We start from the raw sequence: 17674 nt of genomic DNA on the forward strand, positions 1-17674 counted from the left end.
AAAAAAAAAAAAAAGCATCAGATGCTCAACCAACTGAGCCACCCAAGTGCCCCTGAATTGTTCACTTTAAAAGATGAATTGGGGGCGCCTGGGTGGTGCAGCCGGTTAAGCCTCCGACTTCAGCTCAGGTCACGATCTCGAGGTCCGTGAGTTCGAGCCCCGCGTCGGGCTCTGGGCTGATGGCTCAGAGCCTGGAGCCTGCTTCTGATTCTGTGTCTCCCTCTCTCTCTGCCCCTCCCCCGTTCATGCTCTGTCTCTCTCTGTCCCAAAAATAAATAAACGTAAAAGATGAATTGTATGCTATGTGAATTTCACCGCAATAAACGACAAGACAAAATAAATGACAAGACAAAGTGGTGGGAGAAAACGTGGCTCGGGAGCGGGGCTTTGGGTCGACCCAGGTTTGAATCGGGGCTTTGCTTGCAGGAAATGGAAACTCTCCTAAGACCACACGGATCAAGAGGGAGGGCCGGGCTGCGGGGGCGTGGCAGGGCCAGTAAGGCCAGGACTCTGGGGACATGAAGGGCCCGGAGGCATCTCGGAGGAGGACCTGCCCAGACCGGGCAGCCCCAGGGCCCTGCCACCGTAGAGGCTCGAAGCCCACAGCCCCGGCACCAGGCCCTCGGGTCACTGGCTCAAGAGGAAGATCCACATGGTGATTGGGCAGCGCTGCGGGGAGCCCTCCCGCCGACATCAGAGACCAGCTTGGGAGGGGGGTCCCAAGAGCCCTGGCGGGCAGCTAAGCGGCTTCTGAGCGCTGGGTTTAGGGGCAGGTCGTTACAGTGCGTCCGTTATCCACTGCTGCGGGACAAAGGGGTCCAAGCCAGCAGCCTACAGCAAGCCCACCGCTATCCCGGTGTCTGAGCATCAGGGGCTGAGCCGCCGCGGGGGGTTCCGGCTCGGCTCCGGGCTTCCTACAGGAGGTTGCTGTCGAGCCGCCGGCCAGCACAGAGGCCCCTGTGTCCTACAGGACCCAGTGTCAGAAGTGCCGGGCATCCCCCGGTCCCCCCGGAGCAGCGCAGGCACCGCGTGGGAGGGGACCACCCAAGGGCCCTTCCGGAGCCGGTTTGCCCTGCAGGCCCCTTCTCTGCTTCCACTCGCAGTCCCCCTTCCTGGGCCCGAGACCCGGTGCAGCAGGACCCGGGCGGATCGGCACCCCCCGGGGCACCCCACCTGCTCACACGTGCTCCCCTGTCTGCTCCCCATGCCCGTTCAGGCCGCCATCACTCCCCGGGCGGCCACTACAGCAGCATAGGCCCCTCCCGTCCCTTGTCCCACTGGGGCTGGGGGTTCAAAGCCCCACTCCACCTCAGGCAGGTGACAAGCCCCTCGGTGCCTGTCCCCCGTGTCCCCCTCACAGGGCGCGGTGTAGACGGGTGTGTGTCTGCGGTGATTACTGCCATCCACCCAGCTGCCGGCCCGTGATGCCCCCTGTCTCATGACCACCACCCCCTCCACCTGTGGTCACCAGGACGGCCCCTTATGGTCTCCAGGGCCACTTCCCACCATGCTCTCCCCCTGGGTTAACAATCCAGGTTAGATCAGCCCCTCCCCAGTCAGGGCCAGGAGCCTCCGACTCGTGACTAGCAGAAAACCAGAATCAGACAAGCCAGGGGCCCTGTCCCCGTTCCCACACCGCCCCCCCCCCCCCGCACCTTCCCCCCTGTCTGGGGGGACGCCACCTCCTCCAGGAAGTCTTTCCTGACCATCAACCGGAAGTTCTCCAGCCCCATCAAGAACACCGTGCCATCCTGCCACCCCATGCCATATGCAAACCCGTGTCGGCAGCCAGAGCAGGGCCTGCCTGCACCTGGTAGCCGCTAAATGAGTGGACAGATGGATACATGGATGAATGAATGAGTTCGTGAATGGGTGATAAATGAACGAATGAATGCACGCATGCATGCACGAATGAGCAAATGGGCACATGAGTGATGAATGGACAGGCGGGTGACACCGCCAGCTCGGCAGACCCAGGGCAAAGTCCCAGTCCAGCCTCCACCTACAGAGGGCTTCTCAGACCCACCTGCCTACAAGGACCCCCAGGGACCACTGACTGCTGGGTGCCAGGTGCCGGGGTGTGCAGTGCCGCGGGTTTAGGTGCCGGGACACTGCGTGTGGTGACACCAGGGTGCAGGTGCCTGGTGCGGGGCGGGGGCGTGCGGGGGTGGTCTCTCCTGGTGGCCCACCGGCCGTGTCCAGGCCTTGATGTTGCCTCGCGGCCACCAGGCTGTCCTGCAGCGCCACCGCGTGGCCACCGCGGGGCTCACAGCTGCCCGCCTGCCGCCGGACCCAGCGTCCCGCGGGAGGCTCCCAGGAAGAAGGTGGACACCCCTGCGGCCCCGCGCGGCCTCTCCCCGCGTCTATTCCGTTCTCAAGCCCTCTAAAAGACGTGTCTCAACACTTGACCCCTCTGCGGCCGGGTGTCTCCTCTCCCTCAAGGGCCTCTGCTGGGCCTCCCCCCTGCAGCCCCTCCTGGGCCTCCTCTGGGCCTCCCCCCTGCAGGCCCCCTTCCTGGGCCTCCTCCGGGCCTCCCCCCTGCAGCCCCTCCTGGGCCTCCCCTGGGCCTCCCCCCTGCAGCCCCTCCTGGGCCTGCCTCCCCGCTGCAGTCCCGACCTCTCTGAGCTGCCTCCCTTCCCCAGCCCTCCCAAGGATGCCCGCCCTGGGGTCTCCCGCAGGCTCACCCCCAACCCCGGGCTGCCCAGAGCCACCAGAGTCCACCGTAGTGTCCACAGTGGGTCAAGCCAACACCCTCACCTGTATCTTCAACACCATTCCCTGGACTCACACCCACTCCCTGGGAATTTGCCCAGATTCTTTCGACTTCTTCCAGAATGTTCCTTTGCTCCTCTCACATTCTCTTCTATTTCTGTCACTGCCTCCTTAGTCTGACCCCCAAGGACTCCTGACCAGGACCCCTGAAAACTCTTAACACGCGTATGGCCCCGTGTCAGAGCTGCACCTACCCCCAACTCGGCCTCCACCGGGGTGTCCTGGCCGGGGCCGGGCTTCGGCATGACCCACAGCTCCCACACAGGCTCTGCCGGGGGCAGCAGGTGTCCTGGGGCCAGGAGAAGACATTCCCTCTGCTCAGTGCACGTGGACAGACGCGTCCGCCTTCCGGGGCCCCACCCTCCCCTCCCTTCCCCTCTGCAGATTGGCTCAGCCACGGCAGGGCATCCAGGCCCAGCCAATCAGCCTCCCCGGCCCAGGGAGAGAAGCCAATCAGAGCGCTTGTCGGGGAGCAGGTTCCGGAGGACCCGAACCAGGTGCGCAGAGGGGGCGGCCTCAGTCTCCACGTCTCCCCACGCTGGCCTCACGCTGCGGGCCGCCCTTCAGCCCCAGCTGGCTCAAGTTCAGCTTATGTCACCTGCACCGGAAGGCCTGGGGTCACTCCATGGGGGCCGCCAGCGACCCTGTGGATGGTGGTTCGCCATGAAAACCACGTTTTCACACTGGCGTCCCCTGGGTCTGCGCGTCGTGGAACGGCCACCCCAAATGCCACCTCCCCGTTGGAACCTTGCCCGGAAGCCACTTCGGGATTCCGGGCTGCTTTCCACCCATGAGAGTATCCCCCCCCCCCCCCCCCCCCCAGCCCTCCTGTCTGTGTGGTCGCCCTCTGGCAGCGGCAGGCCCGCCACGGGGCTTCAGCAGGTGAAGTTCACGGGTGCACTCGCCGGGGGCTGGAGGCAGCGGTCACTGACACCAGGCGCTTCCGGCAAACTGCGGAGTCGCTGTGCCCCGGAGATCCAGTGATCGGACCCCACCTCATCCCTGCAACCCCTCCGTGGTTTAGAAGCACGAACCTCCGTGTCACACACCTTCAGCCTGAGATGCCCAGACAGGTGCCCGAGCGAAGGTGAGCAATGCGTAGGTTTGTATCAGTCATTCCAGGGGAGACCCTCCAAGGCAGGAACCCGGAATGTGTGGTAGGAAGTGATAAGCCCCTTAGTGCACTATGGGTTGAACTGTGACCCCCCCCCAAATTCATAGATTGCATTCCTACCCCCCAGTACCTAATTGGAAAATAGGGTCTTTACAGAGGTAACGAAGACACAGTGAAGTCATTGGAGTGGGCCCTAACCCAGTACGACTCGTACCCTATGAAAAGGGAAAATCTGGACACGGACACGCGCGCAGCAAGGCCGCATGCCCATGGAGGCAGGGACCCTGGTGATGCGCCTAAAGCCAAAGAGGCCAGCAGACCACCAGCAGCTGGGAGACGGGCCTGGAGCAGACACCCCCCCACACCCCACCCCTACACCCCCACCCCACCCAAGCCTCAGAAGGAGCTAGCCCTGCCCACACCTAAACTTCCCGCCTTGGACTGTGGGGCGGTAAGTTTCTGTCGTGTCAGCCGCCAGGTCTGTGGCGGTTTGTCACGGCCGCCGGAGCAGCCGAACACAGTCAGGGTGTGGGCAGCGAGGTGTGCGGTGACAAAACACGGAGGTGTTTCCTGACAGCCGGGTTCTGGGGCCCCAGAGGCAGCTGGAGAGCGGTGTCGCGGGGGAACCACGGGGCGGCTGCTGATTTCTGGCCGCCTGGGCCGATTATGTGTTTAAAACGGCAGGCAAGGTGCTTCCTCAGTTTCAAGGCAGAATCAGAAAATCGGACAATATTAGAGGACTACTATAAAAGGAGACCGTATTTCTTGCGGCAGGACGGGAAATCACTCCCCAGGCTTCATCCCTGGCTGGTGGAATCACAACACACACTGAACTGTCCACCCGCCAGGTCAGAGCCTGGAGAGGAGGGGGGTGCGGATCGCCCCGCCCCCGGGAAGCCCGGCCTGCCGCAGAGGCGACCCTCCTCCCCATCGGAGGCCACCGGGACGCACCCGGGCAGTTACCTGCTAAGGGGAGGCCGGGTCTCCTCAAGACCGTCCCCCAAGAATACCAAGATTGTGCCGACGCCAGCCGGAGGCCACAGGGGCCCGTACAGGTGAGCGTGGCGGCCAGCTCTGCGTGAGCCCGGCCCCCACCGGCCGCTCGCCACACACTCTGGGCCACACCACTTGATCTCATCTGTGACGGGCCTTCCTTGACGGTTTGCTCCTTTGTTGCTGGCAACTTGGACTTTAGCACAGCTGAGCTGCCGGAAGAGGCTTGGTATTTAACACACAGGAAACACCCCAAGGGCAAGGGCAGATAAGGACTTGGCCTGAGTCTCTCAGGTGTCCCCGAAGCACACTGCCTTGACAGGGGCCCTGAGAAGCCCTTGGGGAGGACCTCAGGCCCTTGAAGAGCTCTCTGCGGGCCAGGAATGACAGTAGAGGCACTGCCATCAAAACCGGTCCCCTGGGACCAGGATTTCCCCTGGGAGCCGGAAGGGCAAGGCCCAGAGGTCAGCTGAGTAGCAGTCGTGAGGGATATCTTTGCCACCGTCCAGCTGGTCAGGTGCCCCTGGTCCGAGAACAATGCACAGCCTGGGAGAGCTCGCACCGATCGCTACGCGGATGATCCACATCGGGAGAAGAGAGATCTGACGCGACGTCCCGAGGGAGAGTCATACCCCTGGCCTGTGCCCTGCCTGAGCCAGGCCCAGAGGGGCGAGCGGGCTCCACCGTGAAGGATTCTAAGTACGTGCCGCAAATCCCCCGCCTTCCCGAGGTGCCCACTCCGTTGTACCCGTTAACTGTCACTGCGGAACAAACCACCCCAAAACTCAACGGCTCGAACGACCACCGTTTTCTGGCTCTTAAACCTGTGGAGGTGGAGTCCACAGAGAAGGCTCAGCTGGCGAGGCCCAGCCCCGCAGGGACCGAAACCTGCCTTTCCGAGACCACAGCGCACCCACGTGGCTGGCGAGGGATGCTGAGTGGCAGCTCCTCTCCCCGCAGGCCAGGCCCCTCGGACCTGGTGGCCGAGTTCCACGAGTGAGCATCCCAAGACACACTGGCCGTGTCAGTCACGGAGCATCTCTAGAGCCACACGTAAAGGCTTATCGGGGACTCGCTTTCTTTGGCCCACCTGCCGGCGTTTCACCTTTGCCCGCTAGCCCGATGGGGACTTCAGCAGCAGAGCGCTGGAGCGACATCGCTGGGCCAGGCAGAGGAAGGGGCTCCCTTTCTGTCCCAGCTGCTTCTCTCTTCCTATGGCTGCCAGGGGGCAGCATGGGGGAGGCTCTTCCGTGAGTTTCTCCCCGACCTGTGGCTGCTTCTGGCTGACCTCCTCCAGCCTGTCCCATATCCAGCAAGATTCTCAGCTCTGGTGGGCAGTTTCTGGGCTCCCCTCTACCCCCTAGTGAGTTTCCTGGCCAGTTGGTGGGGGCTCTCCTGCTGACCAACTCTGGCTCTCAGCCTCTGGAAGCTCTTTTTGCCCCAGGCAGGCTGTGTGGTCCCACAACCCTCTCCAGCCAAGGCTGGGACTTACTCTAACAGGCGGCTGGGACACACAGATGCTCAGAGTGCCCGACCACAGGCGTCTCTGGCTAATCAGGGTGTCCAGAACGAAAGAGACGGGCAGCCACCTGGACTGGCACCTGCCTCATGTAACAGGTGACCAAAACCTGACATGACTCACCACAGTGAAGGGCTTTCCCCTGCCCCCCAGTGCCCAGTGGGCCCATGAACAAAGTGGCCATGGCGGCAGGGAGAGAGGCTGGGGCTCACTTGCCCACCACAACCTCTGAGTGCCCAGCCGGTCAGTAGCACCGAACCCCCAAATAGCACCACTCCCTGGGGGTACCATCCAGCCACCTGACAGCGGGTTGGCTAATCAGGACCCCTTCCATCATGAGGCAGGGACTTGTCCCCACTGGAATGGACACTTCCTCTGGATACGGATCTGCCTTCCCGCCTGTAGCGCTTTGGCCAGAGCAGCGCCAGTGTGCACTTGGAGGCTGGCCATCACGGTGCCCGCACAGCACCTGCTTGTGACCCAGGAAGTCATTTCACAGAAGGAAGTGAGGCCCGTGCTGTGGGATTGCTCATCTTACTTAGGTGCCCACTGCCCACGAGCCACTGGGCTGGCCCATTGCAGACTCGGGTACAGGACTGATGAAGTTTTGGGGTGATGGGTTCAGAGCTGACAGCCAAGGAAGAATCCTTGAAGACGTCTCTGGCGCAAAAAAAAAGTGAATTTAGTAAAGTACACGGGGACAGGGCCCGTGGGTAGAAGGAGCTGTGCTGGGGTTGTGAAGAGTGACTGGTTTATATACTATGGACTTGGGGGAGGTGAAGTCAAAAGGGAAGCTTCCAAAGAGACTTTCATATGCTAAAGACGCACTGATCACTGGAGGCCTAGCTACTGACAAGCTAAGGTGGTTTTTCCCTGTAGCAAAGTATTCACTTCACACAGTAGGGAGTTCTGGACTTTAGAAGATTGCCCTGTTTTGTGTGATTGTATTAAGATGTTTATAAACTGATGGAGACCCTTAACAGGTTAACCATTTGTTTTCTGTCTCTGTCCTTTCCGTTGTCTTTGGGCAGCCAGGAGTGCCTGGGAAATAATCACACTCATCCCACCTTGGGGCGGGGGGGGGGGGGGGGGGGGGGGGGGGGGGAGGGAGGGGGGCGGGGTAATGCTAGCTGGGACCTGGCCCTCAGCGTGCCTTATGCTCCCTCATCAGGATCATCCGGGGAGACTGATCGGGGCTGGGTGCTGTCCTATGAGACCCCGTGTACCCTCCGAACGCCGGAAAGACGCAGGTGGGAACCAGGGATGCAGGGGTCAGTGGCTCCCCCTGCAAATCCTCTTCAGGGGGTTTACCCCCAACGGCCGGAGGCTTCTGCAGGGTGGGGGGACACAGAACCAGGAGTTGAGACAGCCGTGTTGGGCAAGAGCCACTGGTCGCGGGGCCGCGTGGACATGTGCTGCCCAGGTAGCGTCTCCATGGACACCTGTAAGCCCACAGGTTGTACATAACATCACTAAACGCAGCATTTTGTGGTCGGCACCAGCCAGGAGGCGGGGGGAGACTGTCCACCCGTTACCGGGAAGAATCCCACCTAACCCGAGACTGGAATTTTCAGTCTTCGTTTGCAATGCTGGGGGACATTCTGGAAGTGCACGTGAAATGCATCATTTAGGGCTGCCGAGGCCCTGCCCGCAGTATCACCGTGCCATCGTCGCCAAGGCGTGCGGGGGCGGATTCGAACCCGGGGCCCGCCTTCAGCTCGCCCGCACACGTTTCGCCGTCTGCGGCGCCTGGCCCTGCGCGGCCGCCGTAGGGGGCGGGGCCGGAGTACGGAGGCCGGGAGGGCGGCGGCGGGCGGGGCCGCGGGCCGGGGCGCCATGGGCAACCTGTTCGGCCGCAAGAAGCAGAGCCGGGTCACAGAGCAAGACAAGGCCGTCCTGGTGAGAACCCGGCCCCCCGGCGACGGCGGGGAGACTGAGGCAGGGCTGCGGCCCCGGGAGGGTCTGCCCCCGCCCCCCCCGCCGGATGGGCTTCTCGCAGCCGCGTCGCTGCGCCGGACCGCAGGCTGCCGGCGACCGGCGCGGGGACTAGACCGGGCCGCGGTTTCGGGGGGCGGCGCCGAGTGTCGCGCTGAGTCGTGGTCACACCTGGTGTCCCGGCGAGCGCGCGCTCGCAGGTGGCAGGTCCCGAGTCCCACGTTCCGGGCCGCCCCGCCGTGTGGCCGGCGCCGGGGCTCCGAGCGAGGGTGATGGGCTCATCTGCCACCGCCCCACGCCGCTGTTTCCGGGGAGCTCCGGGAGAAAGCTCGTTTGCGTGGAAAGAATTGTATGATACGTTAAGGGGAAAGGCACGTCCAGAGGAATCCAGTTTTGCAAGGAGAAAAACGTACCAGGAAGGAGGTGGTTCAAAATTTGAGCAGAGTTTACCTTTGCTTGCTTTGCAAAAATTTCTGCAGCAAAAATGCATTAATTTGTGCTAAGAGAGAAACAAATTCAAATGACAGATTCCCCCCACCCCTTGGCTTCAGAAACCGTGTTATAAACGGTTCTTAACTGAAGTTCCCCACGTGGAGAGGAAACAGGCACGTTTGCCACTAGAGAAAATGTGAGCGGCGTTGGGTGCTGAATGAGAAGAGGGGCACAGGCACTAGGGAGGCAGGGGTCAGGCCCTGGCGGAGAGCTGAAGCCCCCAAGGTGATTCTCTTCAAGGAGTCGCCTTTGGGTTTCTCTTCCAAGCTTCCAAGCTTTTCTACTTGCCAGGGATTGTTTGGTGGGTCCACACTGTAACAACGCGGTTTGCACACAATAAAACAAATTACTGCCTGGTGTGTTCCTAGGATGAAAAGCTGAGCTGAGAAACTCCATGCCCCAGTGTGCTGCCCGTCCTGTGACCCTCCACGGATACCCCTTATGAAGTTTACAAAGGGGGCAGCCTGGCCACACCTGCTGCGTTTAGCTGTCTTCCACACTTTGTACTCAACCAGCTTGGATAATGGCCCGAAGGGCAGGGGCGGGGCGGGGGCTCAGCTCCTGGGGAGGAACAGCGGCCAGGGCTGAGAAGACTGGGCGCGCAGGCTGGGCCCGGTGTGTCTGAGCCGTGGGAGCAGAATAGTGGGTGCCTTGCACTGCAGCCAGAAGGCGTGCAGCCATCACCCAGCCTGCCCCACAGGCCACCCGGTGCACCGGGCAGGCGCTAGAGAGAATGTGCTGTGGAGGGGCTGTGAGAGGTCCCTGCAGACGCGTCTACACTAGGGGATGACGTCTCACTATACTGAGTCTTAAAGGTGTGCCTGCCCCTTGCCGTAGTTCAGTCACAGCAGCGGATCCTAAAGATAGAATCGCACGTATGAGAAACGCCCTGTCCTGCAGGCGCTGGCCATAGCGTCATTATTTCAGGTGAAATTTGGAAGAAATGGGAAAGGCCTGAGAAAAGGCAGAATTACCTGATGCGTAAACGGCCGTGCTTCCTCTCCGGGACAGTACGTGGGGGTCCTGGGTGCTTGGCCAGGTCAAGCAAACACTTCACCCAAACAGGCCGTCTGTGTGTCCACTCGGACACGGTGATAAGTGACGAGCAGGGCAGCTGGACACATTAAGGACGCGTCTGAGGCCGGGAGGGGAGGCCTCCAACCCTCGCTGTGGCTGGGTGGGACGGTGGCTCTCTGGTGCACTTCTGTGTCGTCTCTGAACCTCTGAGGCACTGGTGACACTCTCCGACCTGCCCCAGGGCAGGCACAGTGATGGCTGCTGCCATCACTTTGAGTGATGTCACTTTCAGAGCGGACACTCCACCTTGGCGCTGCGGACACGTGGGGGGGGGGGGGGTGGTTCACTGTGCTGGGGCCACCTTGGCACGGCAGGATGTAAGCGGTGTCCCTGGCCTCTACCCACTGACGCCAGCAGCAGCACCCCCCAGTTGCGACAGCCGCAGGTGTCTCCAGATGTGCCCGAGGGGGCAGACTTGTCCCCACAGAGAACTGTGTTTCGGGGGGGGTGGGGGCGGCTTCCAGGCCGGCCCAGCCAGGTGCCAGCACGGGCACCGTGTGGACCCAGGCCTGTTCTTCCGCAGCAACTGAAGCAGCAGCGGGATAAGCTGAAGCAGTACCAGAAGAGGATCACCCAACAGCTGGAGAGGGAGCGGGAGGTCGCCAGGCAGCTCCTGCGGGACGGGAGGAAGGAGTGAGTGGGGCCCAGGGCAGGCCGTGCGACAGGGGGCGTCCGCCCCCTGTTGGCCTGGAGCGGGGTGGGGGGGGGCGGGCGAGGCCAGGGGGGCGGTCGGGCCCGGCGGCCGGGTCACTGCCCGGGTGCCCTCTGCAGACGTGCCAAGCTGCTCCTGAAGAAGAAGCGGTACCAGGAGCAGCTTCTGGACAAGACAGAAAACCAAATCACCAGCCTGGAAACCATGGTAGGCCGCGCGGGTGGCAGGGAGCTGGGGGGAAGGGGTGGGGAAGGCAGGCCCCCCGACCGCCCGGTCCGTTCGGCGTCCGCCCCAGGTCCAGAACATTGAGTTCGCCCAGATTGAGATGAAGGTGGTCGAAGGGCTGCAGATTGGAAACGAGTGTCTGAAGAAGATGCACCAGGTAAGGTCCTGGGCGGCAGAGAGGACGGAGCTCCGTGTGCGTGCGCGGGACGAGGGAGGCGGGGCTCGGTCCTGAGGCCACGCCTGTGCCCGGGCCATTGGCGAAGAGGCGTCTGTGCTGGCCGGGAGCGTGGGCGAGCCCGTGGCTCTCGGGAGAGGGCGCCCGTGTCGGTGGCAAGACCAGCTCGGGGTGTTGACCCGAGAACGGGGTGACGGGCACCGACGACAAAGTGAGTCCGCGCGCTCAGGTGAGGGTCCGGTGAGGGTCCGGTGAGGGTGCGTGAGGGGTGTGTGAGCTAACTGGAGGGCTTCCCGGAGGAGGTTAACACGGCCTCACCACGGGAAGCGGCCCAGGGGTGGGTGGCCAAAGAAGAGGTGAGGCCCAGAGAGACCCTGGGCCACCGGAGAGGTGACCGGCGGATGGCTCTGCAGCTGCCCGGCTGTCCACGGCGTGTCCCTGCCCCACAAGTCAGCGTGCTGCTTCGAACCCAGAAGGAATCGAGTCAAGTTTTACTTATTTTTACCTGGACCTGCGCGGGTTGGTTGGGGAGCCCGAGGGTCTGGGGCCACGGGCCAGCGGAAGTCTGGGCGGTGCAGTCAGGGCTTCTGAAGACAGGTCCAACGGCCCCGGAGCCCCCGTGGGCGGGCCCAGCCTACGGCAGAAATGACCAGAGCCACGTGGCGTCGGCTCGGCCGGGCTTGTGCCCTGCCGCTCCAGGTGGCCGTAACGCAAGGGGCTGTTACACGCCTCGCTGACCAGAGTCCCGACCGACTAGGTGATGTCCTTCGAAGAAGTGGAGCGGATACTGGAGGAGACCCAGGAGGCCGTGGAGTACCAGCGGGTAGGTGTTGCTGGGCCAGCGGGGACCACCTTCCTCCTGCACCCGCCACCCGCATGAACCCCCAGCCACCCTCCAGAGCCATGACTTCTGTGCTTCTGGTGCTCACTTCCTCTCAAGTGAGGGGGGCCTGGAGTGACGGGCTGTCTCCTTCCTCCACAAGGGGCCGCTGCACCCTCTGCCCCAGCCTGGCCACGGTCCTCACCTCCCCTCCTCCCTTTACAGCAAATAGATGAGCTGCTGTCAGGAAGCTTCACTCAGGAGGATGAAGACACCATCCTGGAGGAGCTGAACGCAATCACCCAGGTGAGAGGACCCCCCGCACTGAGCACGGTCTCCCAGGTGATAGAACACCCCAGGACTGAGCATAATCACCCAGGTGAGAGGAGTCCCGGGACTGAGCGCAGTCACTCAGGTGACAGGACCCCCAGGACCGAGCATGATCACTCAGGTGACAGGACCCCCAGGACTGAGCACGATCTCTCTGGTGACAGGACTCGCAGAAGGCCTCTGCCCCGTGTGATCGTTGGCCTTGGACAGGCACCTTTATTGGGCTTTACAGGAGCACACAATCCTGGCTTTGCAAGTGGTGTTCCCTCCTAAAATAAGTCGAATTTGTGTTAAACTGAGGTGGTTCTTATCTGCCCGGTGACAGCAGGGAGAGCCCGGCCTGGAGAGAACATTCCCCGGGTTGTCCCCCCGAGAGTGTTGCAGGCGGCTGAGCAGGCAGTGCCTGTATGGCACCTCTCACCCGCTGTAGCCAGGTCCCTCCCTGAGGAGCCCCGGGCCCGCCTCCCTCTACCAGGCGGCCTTGCCACGCGCAGGCCCCGTGGCGTGTGTCTGCTCCCCGATGGGGACGCCTCCGTCGCTGGGCCATGGCTTCGGGATGCCCCCAGCCTGTGCCCACCAGCCTGCCACTCCCTGCACCTGCGGGATGAGTTAGTGTCCCTGCTCTCTGCCCTCTGGTGTCCCACGTGCACCTGCCTCCTGACGTCCTTCCTCCCGAGGACCCAGGTGCCCCCTCAGCAGCCAGGGAAGCCAGCTGGGAGGTGAACTGCCATGTGTTGTGCTGCCACAGAGCCGCCCCTTCCACCCGGGTGGGCACAGGGTTCAAAGCCCCCGGCCCCGCATGGCCAGAGTGTGACCCGGGATCTCTAGGGAAGCCCCAAGTGAGTCAAGTCTCAGATGCCGGAGACTGAGGAGGAGGCGCTCTGGAGCTTTCCACAGCCGGGCTCTTGTTTGGATGGTCTCACCGCCTCTCCCTCTGCCTCTTGCAGGAGCAGCTGGACCTCCCCGAGGTTCCTTCAGAGCCTCTCCCCGAGAAGAAACCAGGTACGCTTCTTGTTCTGTCCTGTGGAGGACCTGTGTTCTAGAACGAAGTGAAATGCCCCGGCCGCAGGGTCCCGCCCTTCCGCTTGGTGGAAGTTGGTTCCTGCCTCCCCAGCTGGGTGGGTGAGGGGCACAGGCCTGCTTGGGGGTCGGGCCCGGTTTCTGGCGGGGAGTGGGGGAGCCTTGAAAAGGGCAAACCCCTTCGGAGAGGCGTGTCCCACAGGCAGAGCTGGGGAAAGGCCGGGTCCACCCCAGAACCAGCCACCCTCTACGTAGCACAGCCCTGTGGCCCTGCGCCCCGCCGGGGCCCCGGTGGCTGGTGGGCCCTCCGCGTTTCTTTCTGCCCCTCCCCGTCCCTCCTCCTCGCAGGGCTCCCGAGTGCTAGCGACGGGCTGCTGCGGTCGAGGTCCCCACCCTCAGCCCCACACACAGCCCTGGGACCTGGCTGGCTGCTTGCCGCCTTCCTTCTCCTCTGGGAGTTTCTGCCCGTGGGGTCTTCTGCACCCGACAAACACCTCTTTCTATCCTCTACAGAAAAAGCCCCTACCAAGGCCAGGCCCCAGCAGGTGGACATGGTTGCAGCCTCATAACGTGGCCTCCTTGGCCTGGGACTGGCGGGGACTCCCCAGAGACTGGGGCCCACAGAGTTTGGTGCGCGGCCCGACCTGACGGGCTCCCAGGAGGCCGGCGCCAGGCCAGGCCGGTCGGGTGCTGACGAAGCAGAGTGTGGCGCGCACAGGGCCAGACGCCAGGCTGACTCCGCAGAGCGTTTCCCTGGCGCCGCAGGCTTGCTCTCCTCTCTGGATTCAATGGCAACATTCACACCCTCCGGCCAAACAGCTTCTGAGGCTGTGGTTCCCACGCGGCCACAGGCAGGCCCGTCGCTCCTGGTGCTGGCCACACTCCCGTCCCCGGCCCCTCGAGGCTCCACCGGCCACCTTCTCCCCAGCTCCCTCTCTTTGGAAGGCGCGTCAAACCTAGCTTCTTTCCCTTCCCTTTTTCACTTCCTGCTGCTCCTGCCAGCTGGCGGGCAGCTTCCTGACCTGCCCAGTTTCCGTGTCGGTTCGGGGGCGGAAAGCTCCCCTCTTCTGTGTCGGCGTTTGGGGGTGTTGGACCGGAAGGGGCGCATCCCTGCTGGACTGACGGCTGCAGGAGCCCCGACCGAGCTTCTTCACCTGGGGGCCTGTGTGCAGAGGCTCGGCCCGCTGCAAAGGGATGTTCCCGGAGAGCCAGAGGCCTTGCTGGGGTTCCCGGAGGTGCTGACGGGCCTGCTCTGGTGGGTGTGGCCCCCATTGTCTGGGACTCTGCGCAGCTTGGGCCCAGGAACCTGCCAGAGACCCGGGGCTCTGCGACCCGCCACCCCTGAGCCGTCAGCCGCCGGGCACGCGCTTGGAAGCTGGAAACGGCTTCCCTAGTTAACGGTTCGTTTTGGTATCGGACAATCCTGATGACGTTTCACTCCCAACAAGGAGGGAGCCCCAAACGGGTCAGCCCCATATTAAAATTGATGCCTGCATGGTCTCTGGCCTCATGGAGTGGGGTCTGTGGGGGTACCTGGGTGGGTTAAAGTGTGGCTCCTCTCCTCTAGGGTCCCTGGAACACGGCCCCCTGACCCTCACAGGGATTCACTCGAGAGCACCTGCCTGGGGGCTGGGGACACAGGGACAGGTGGAGGCCTTCACTGTGCCAGGCTGTGGGCAGAAGGCAGGCCGGGGCTCCAGCACTGGGGGTGCCCTGTGCTCCGGCCACCACCTCCGGGCAGCTGCCCGTAGAAGGGACACTGGCGGCCTCATTCCCCAGGGCCAAGTTCAGGCCCCTCAAAGTGAGGGAGGGCGGTCGGTTGGGCAGCTCCAGGAGGGGGCTGGTTTAGAGTCCCGGTACCCAGGTGGGAAGCCACAGGCCCCAGGGAGCCAGCAGGCAACGGCAAGGAATAGATGGGGGTGTGTGTCCCACGTAAGGGGCTTCCCTGCCCTTCACAGAGGGCTCAGTGATGGGATGCAGGCAAGTTGCCAGGGGGTTGGCAGGAGTTTCAGGTGTAATGCACGCCTCAGCCAGGAGGGGGCTCTCTGCCAATTGGGGGGATTTGGCAGGAAACTGGCATTGCCATTCCCAGTCTGGCTGCAGGGCCCCACCCATTTGTTTTTGGTGACACGGCCACCTGTCCCCAAGACTGCACAAGGGTCCTGAGGGCAGTTCTGATAGACAAGGAGGAGCAGGCTGCCTTTCCATCCGGCGAGCCTGTCCCACTGCAGCTGCCAGTCTGAGGGCGTGGAGGGAACGGATGGCCTGGTTGGGGGGAGACAGACTCCCACCAGCGGGGTGGACCCCTTTCCTTTCCCTCTGCTCTCCAGGACCCCAGAGCTCGGGCTTGTCTGTGAAGCCTGACCTTTCCAGTGCACAGACTGGCCTCCCTGATGGTCTCACCACTGGAGCTGCCTAGTGGGATGTCAGGGCTCTGACTGCCCTCCTGGCGAACGCCTGGACAGCCTGCCCAGGTCTGCTGGCCCCCCTGCCCGGGCACCCCCCGCTCCCTGGGATGGAACACAGCCACCGTCCCACAGCAGCGCGGGCAAGGGGCACCTTCCTCTCCTGAAACAACAACCTAGAAATCGGGAGAGGAGGGACCTTGTCCTCTCTCACTGTCTGAGAAGTTCGATCCTGCCTAGCACTCAATCACCCTTTCTTTTTACACGTTTATCTTGTTCACCAAGGGAGGTTTTGCCCCCAAACCCCACGTGACCTTGAGCTGCCTCCTGGGCTCTGGCCTCGGAGGTTGCCAGCCCCCTGTGTGTGTGCATATAAGGGTCGAGGGTGGCCCCCCTTGATAGGATGAGACCCACATTGATCCTGCCCTGGTCCTAAAACACCAGCCCCGTGAGCCTGACCCAACTCCGTTCTAATCTAAGGACATAGGACCCACGAATGTTACAATGTTGAGTTCCAGCCCTGGTGGCCCAGCTGGTTTCCTACCCAAGATCAGTGGGCGCTGGGAAAACAGGTGGGAGAGGCTTATGGGGGACAGGACAGGGTGCCATCTGGCCAGAGAAGACTGCCTGGGCAGCTGGCATGTGCCTGGGATAAGAATGGGTGGGCAGGGAGGAAAGGACCAGGCACTGGGACCACTTCAATTGGATGCGCGTTTGTCCCCAGTACAGGCAGCAGGGGAAGTAGATAAAAGCAGAGAATGGGGGGCTGGGGTGGAGGCATCCAGTGTGGGATGGGGGGTGCCTGGGATGGATGAGGGCACCCTGGCCCGGCTGTGTGCCCTGCCCTGGGGAGGCATTCGCCTCCTCCCCACCTATGGCCACCCCGCAGGGTCTCCCTGCAACCCTGCCCATCCCACAGGGAGAGTTTGGGGACATTGGGCAGAGGGTCAGGCATCGTGACAACACGGGCTTCTGGTGGTGCCAGCTCCTCTCTGTCGTCACTCATCAGCTGCGCCCCAAACTCAGGACGGAGACCTTGCCGCCCCATGTTTGCATGCACAAGAACCCTGGGAGCACTGGCCGCTGGAGGCCGGCAGGACCTGTGGTCTGAACCAGCCAGGTTAACAGGCTGCTAAAACAAAGCTCCACATTCCCCAGAGGACTGACCCCGAGTCTACACAACATGGCAGCCAAGGTGCCGCGTTTACAACCCCAAGTCACTCTATGTACAAAGAATTATGGGAACGTGAGCACTTTCCAAGGGAAGGACAATCAACAGATGCCAGCTCTGAAATCCAGGTGGTGGAATTATCAGAAGAACGTGTGAAAGCAATTATCATAACTATGTCACAGAAGGTAAAGTTGAACACGCTGGAAACAGATGGAAAGATCTCAGCTGAGGAGCAGGGAGTATACAAAAGAACAAAATGCAAATTTCAGAACGGAGAAATCTAAACAATGACTCAACAGCCTCTAGAGCAGATAGGAGGCATCCGAGGGAAGATGGGGCCAGAAGATGGGCCAACAGAAACCATCCAGTCTGGAGAAGAGACACAAGTTTGGGGGCAAGCCTGCCCCTCGGGGACATGTGTGACAAGATCAGAAAGTCCAACATTGTGTTAGACCCCAAGAGAGAGAGAGAAGAAACAGGGCAGGGAAGACAACGTTTTGAAGAAAGACGGGCTGAAAATTTCTCACGTTTAGGGAAAGACTAATGTCCAGATTCAGGAAATGCAGCGACCCCCAAACAGGGAAAATCCAAAGAAACCCGTGTCTGGACAGGTCATAATTAAACTGCTAAAGGCAAAGAAAGAAATCTGGAAGTTGATGGGTAGTAATGAAGCCTGAATGGAGGGGTGACAATCTGAATGACCACGGGCTTCTGATCAGAAACCACGGAGGCCGGGAGATGGGGAAACGGGATCTTGAAAGTGCCAGAAAACAAGAACAGTCGGCCTAGAGTTCATGCTGTGGGAGGGAAGGGAAAATGAAGACACTCTTAGGCGAAGGGAAAGTAAGAGCCGGTCGTGCAGACCTGACCTAAAGGAAATCCTGGAGACCGTGTCCAGGCTGCCGGGCAGGGATGCCAGCTGGAGACGTGTGTCTTCAGGGATGGAGGAAAAACAACAGAAATGGTCGATAGCT

General features: G+C 62.1%; 1 protein-coding gene across 1 annotated transcript; it reads left to right on the forward strand.

Annotated features, from left to right (window-relative positions):
* The first annotated feature begins 8169 nt into the window (after positions 1-8169).
* Positions 8170-14624, forward strand: CHMP6 (charged multivesicular body protein 6). The gene is made up of 8 exons (XM_027052285.2): positions 8170-8297; positions 10426-10535; positions 10674-10761; positions 10850-10936; positions 11712-11777; positions 12000-12080; positions 13052-13106; positions 13638-14624. Exons 1-8 carry the CDS (start codon positions 8235-8237, stop codon positions 13691-13693), a joined length of 606 nt encoding a protein of 201 aa, XP_026908086.1. The 5' UTR covers positions 8170-8234; the 3' UTR covers positions 13694-14624.
* The last annotated feature ends 3050 nt before the right edge of the window (positions 14625-17674 follow it).

This window comes from Acinonyx jubatus, chromosome E1 (assembly GCF_027475565.1).
Source record: "Acinonyx jubatus isolate Ajub_Pintada_27869175 chromosome E1, VMU_Ajub_asm_v1.0, whole genome shotgun sequence".
Lineage (NCBI taxonomy): Eukaryota > Metazoa > Chordata > Mammalia > Carnivora > Felidae > Acinonyx > Acinonyx jubatus.

Bases quoted from the DNA above. Each gene is read 5' to 3' on its own strand.
- CHMP6 (XM_027052285.2), top strand. From the start codon at position 8,235: ATGGGCAACCTGTTCGGCCGCAAGAAGCAGAGCCGGGTCACAGAGCAA. The intron at 10,762-10,849 runs GTAGGCCGCGCG...CGTCCGCCCCAG, and splicing joins TCACCAGCCTGGAAACCATG to GTCCAGAACATTGAGTTCGC. The intron at 10,937-11,711 runs GTAAGGTCCTGG...CCGACCGACTAG, and splicing joins GTCTGAAGAAGATGCACCAG to GTGATGTCCTTCGAAGAAGT.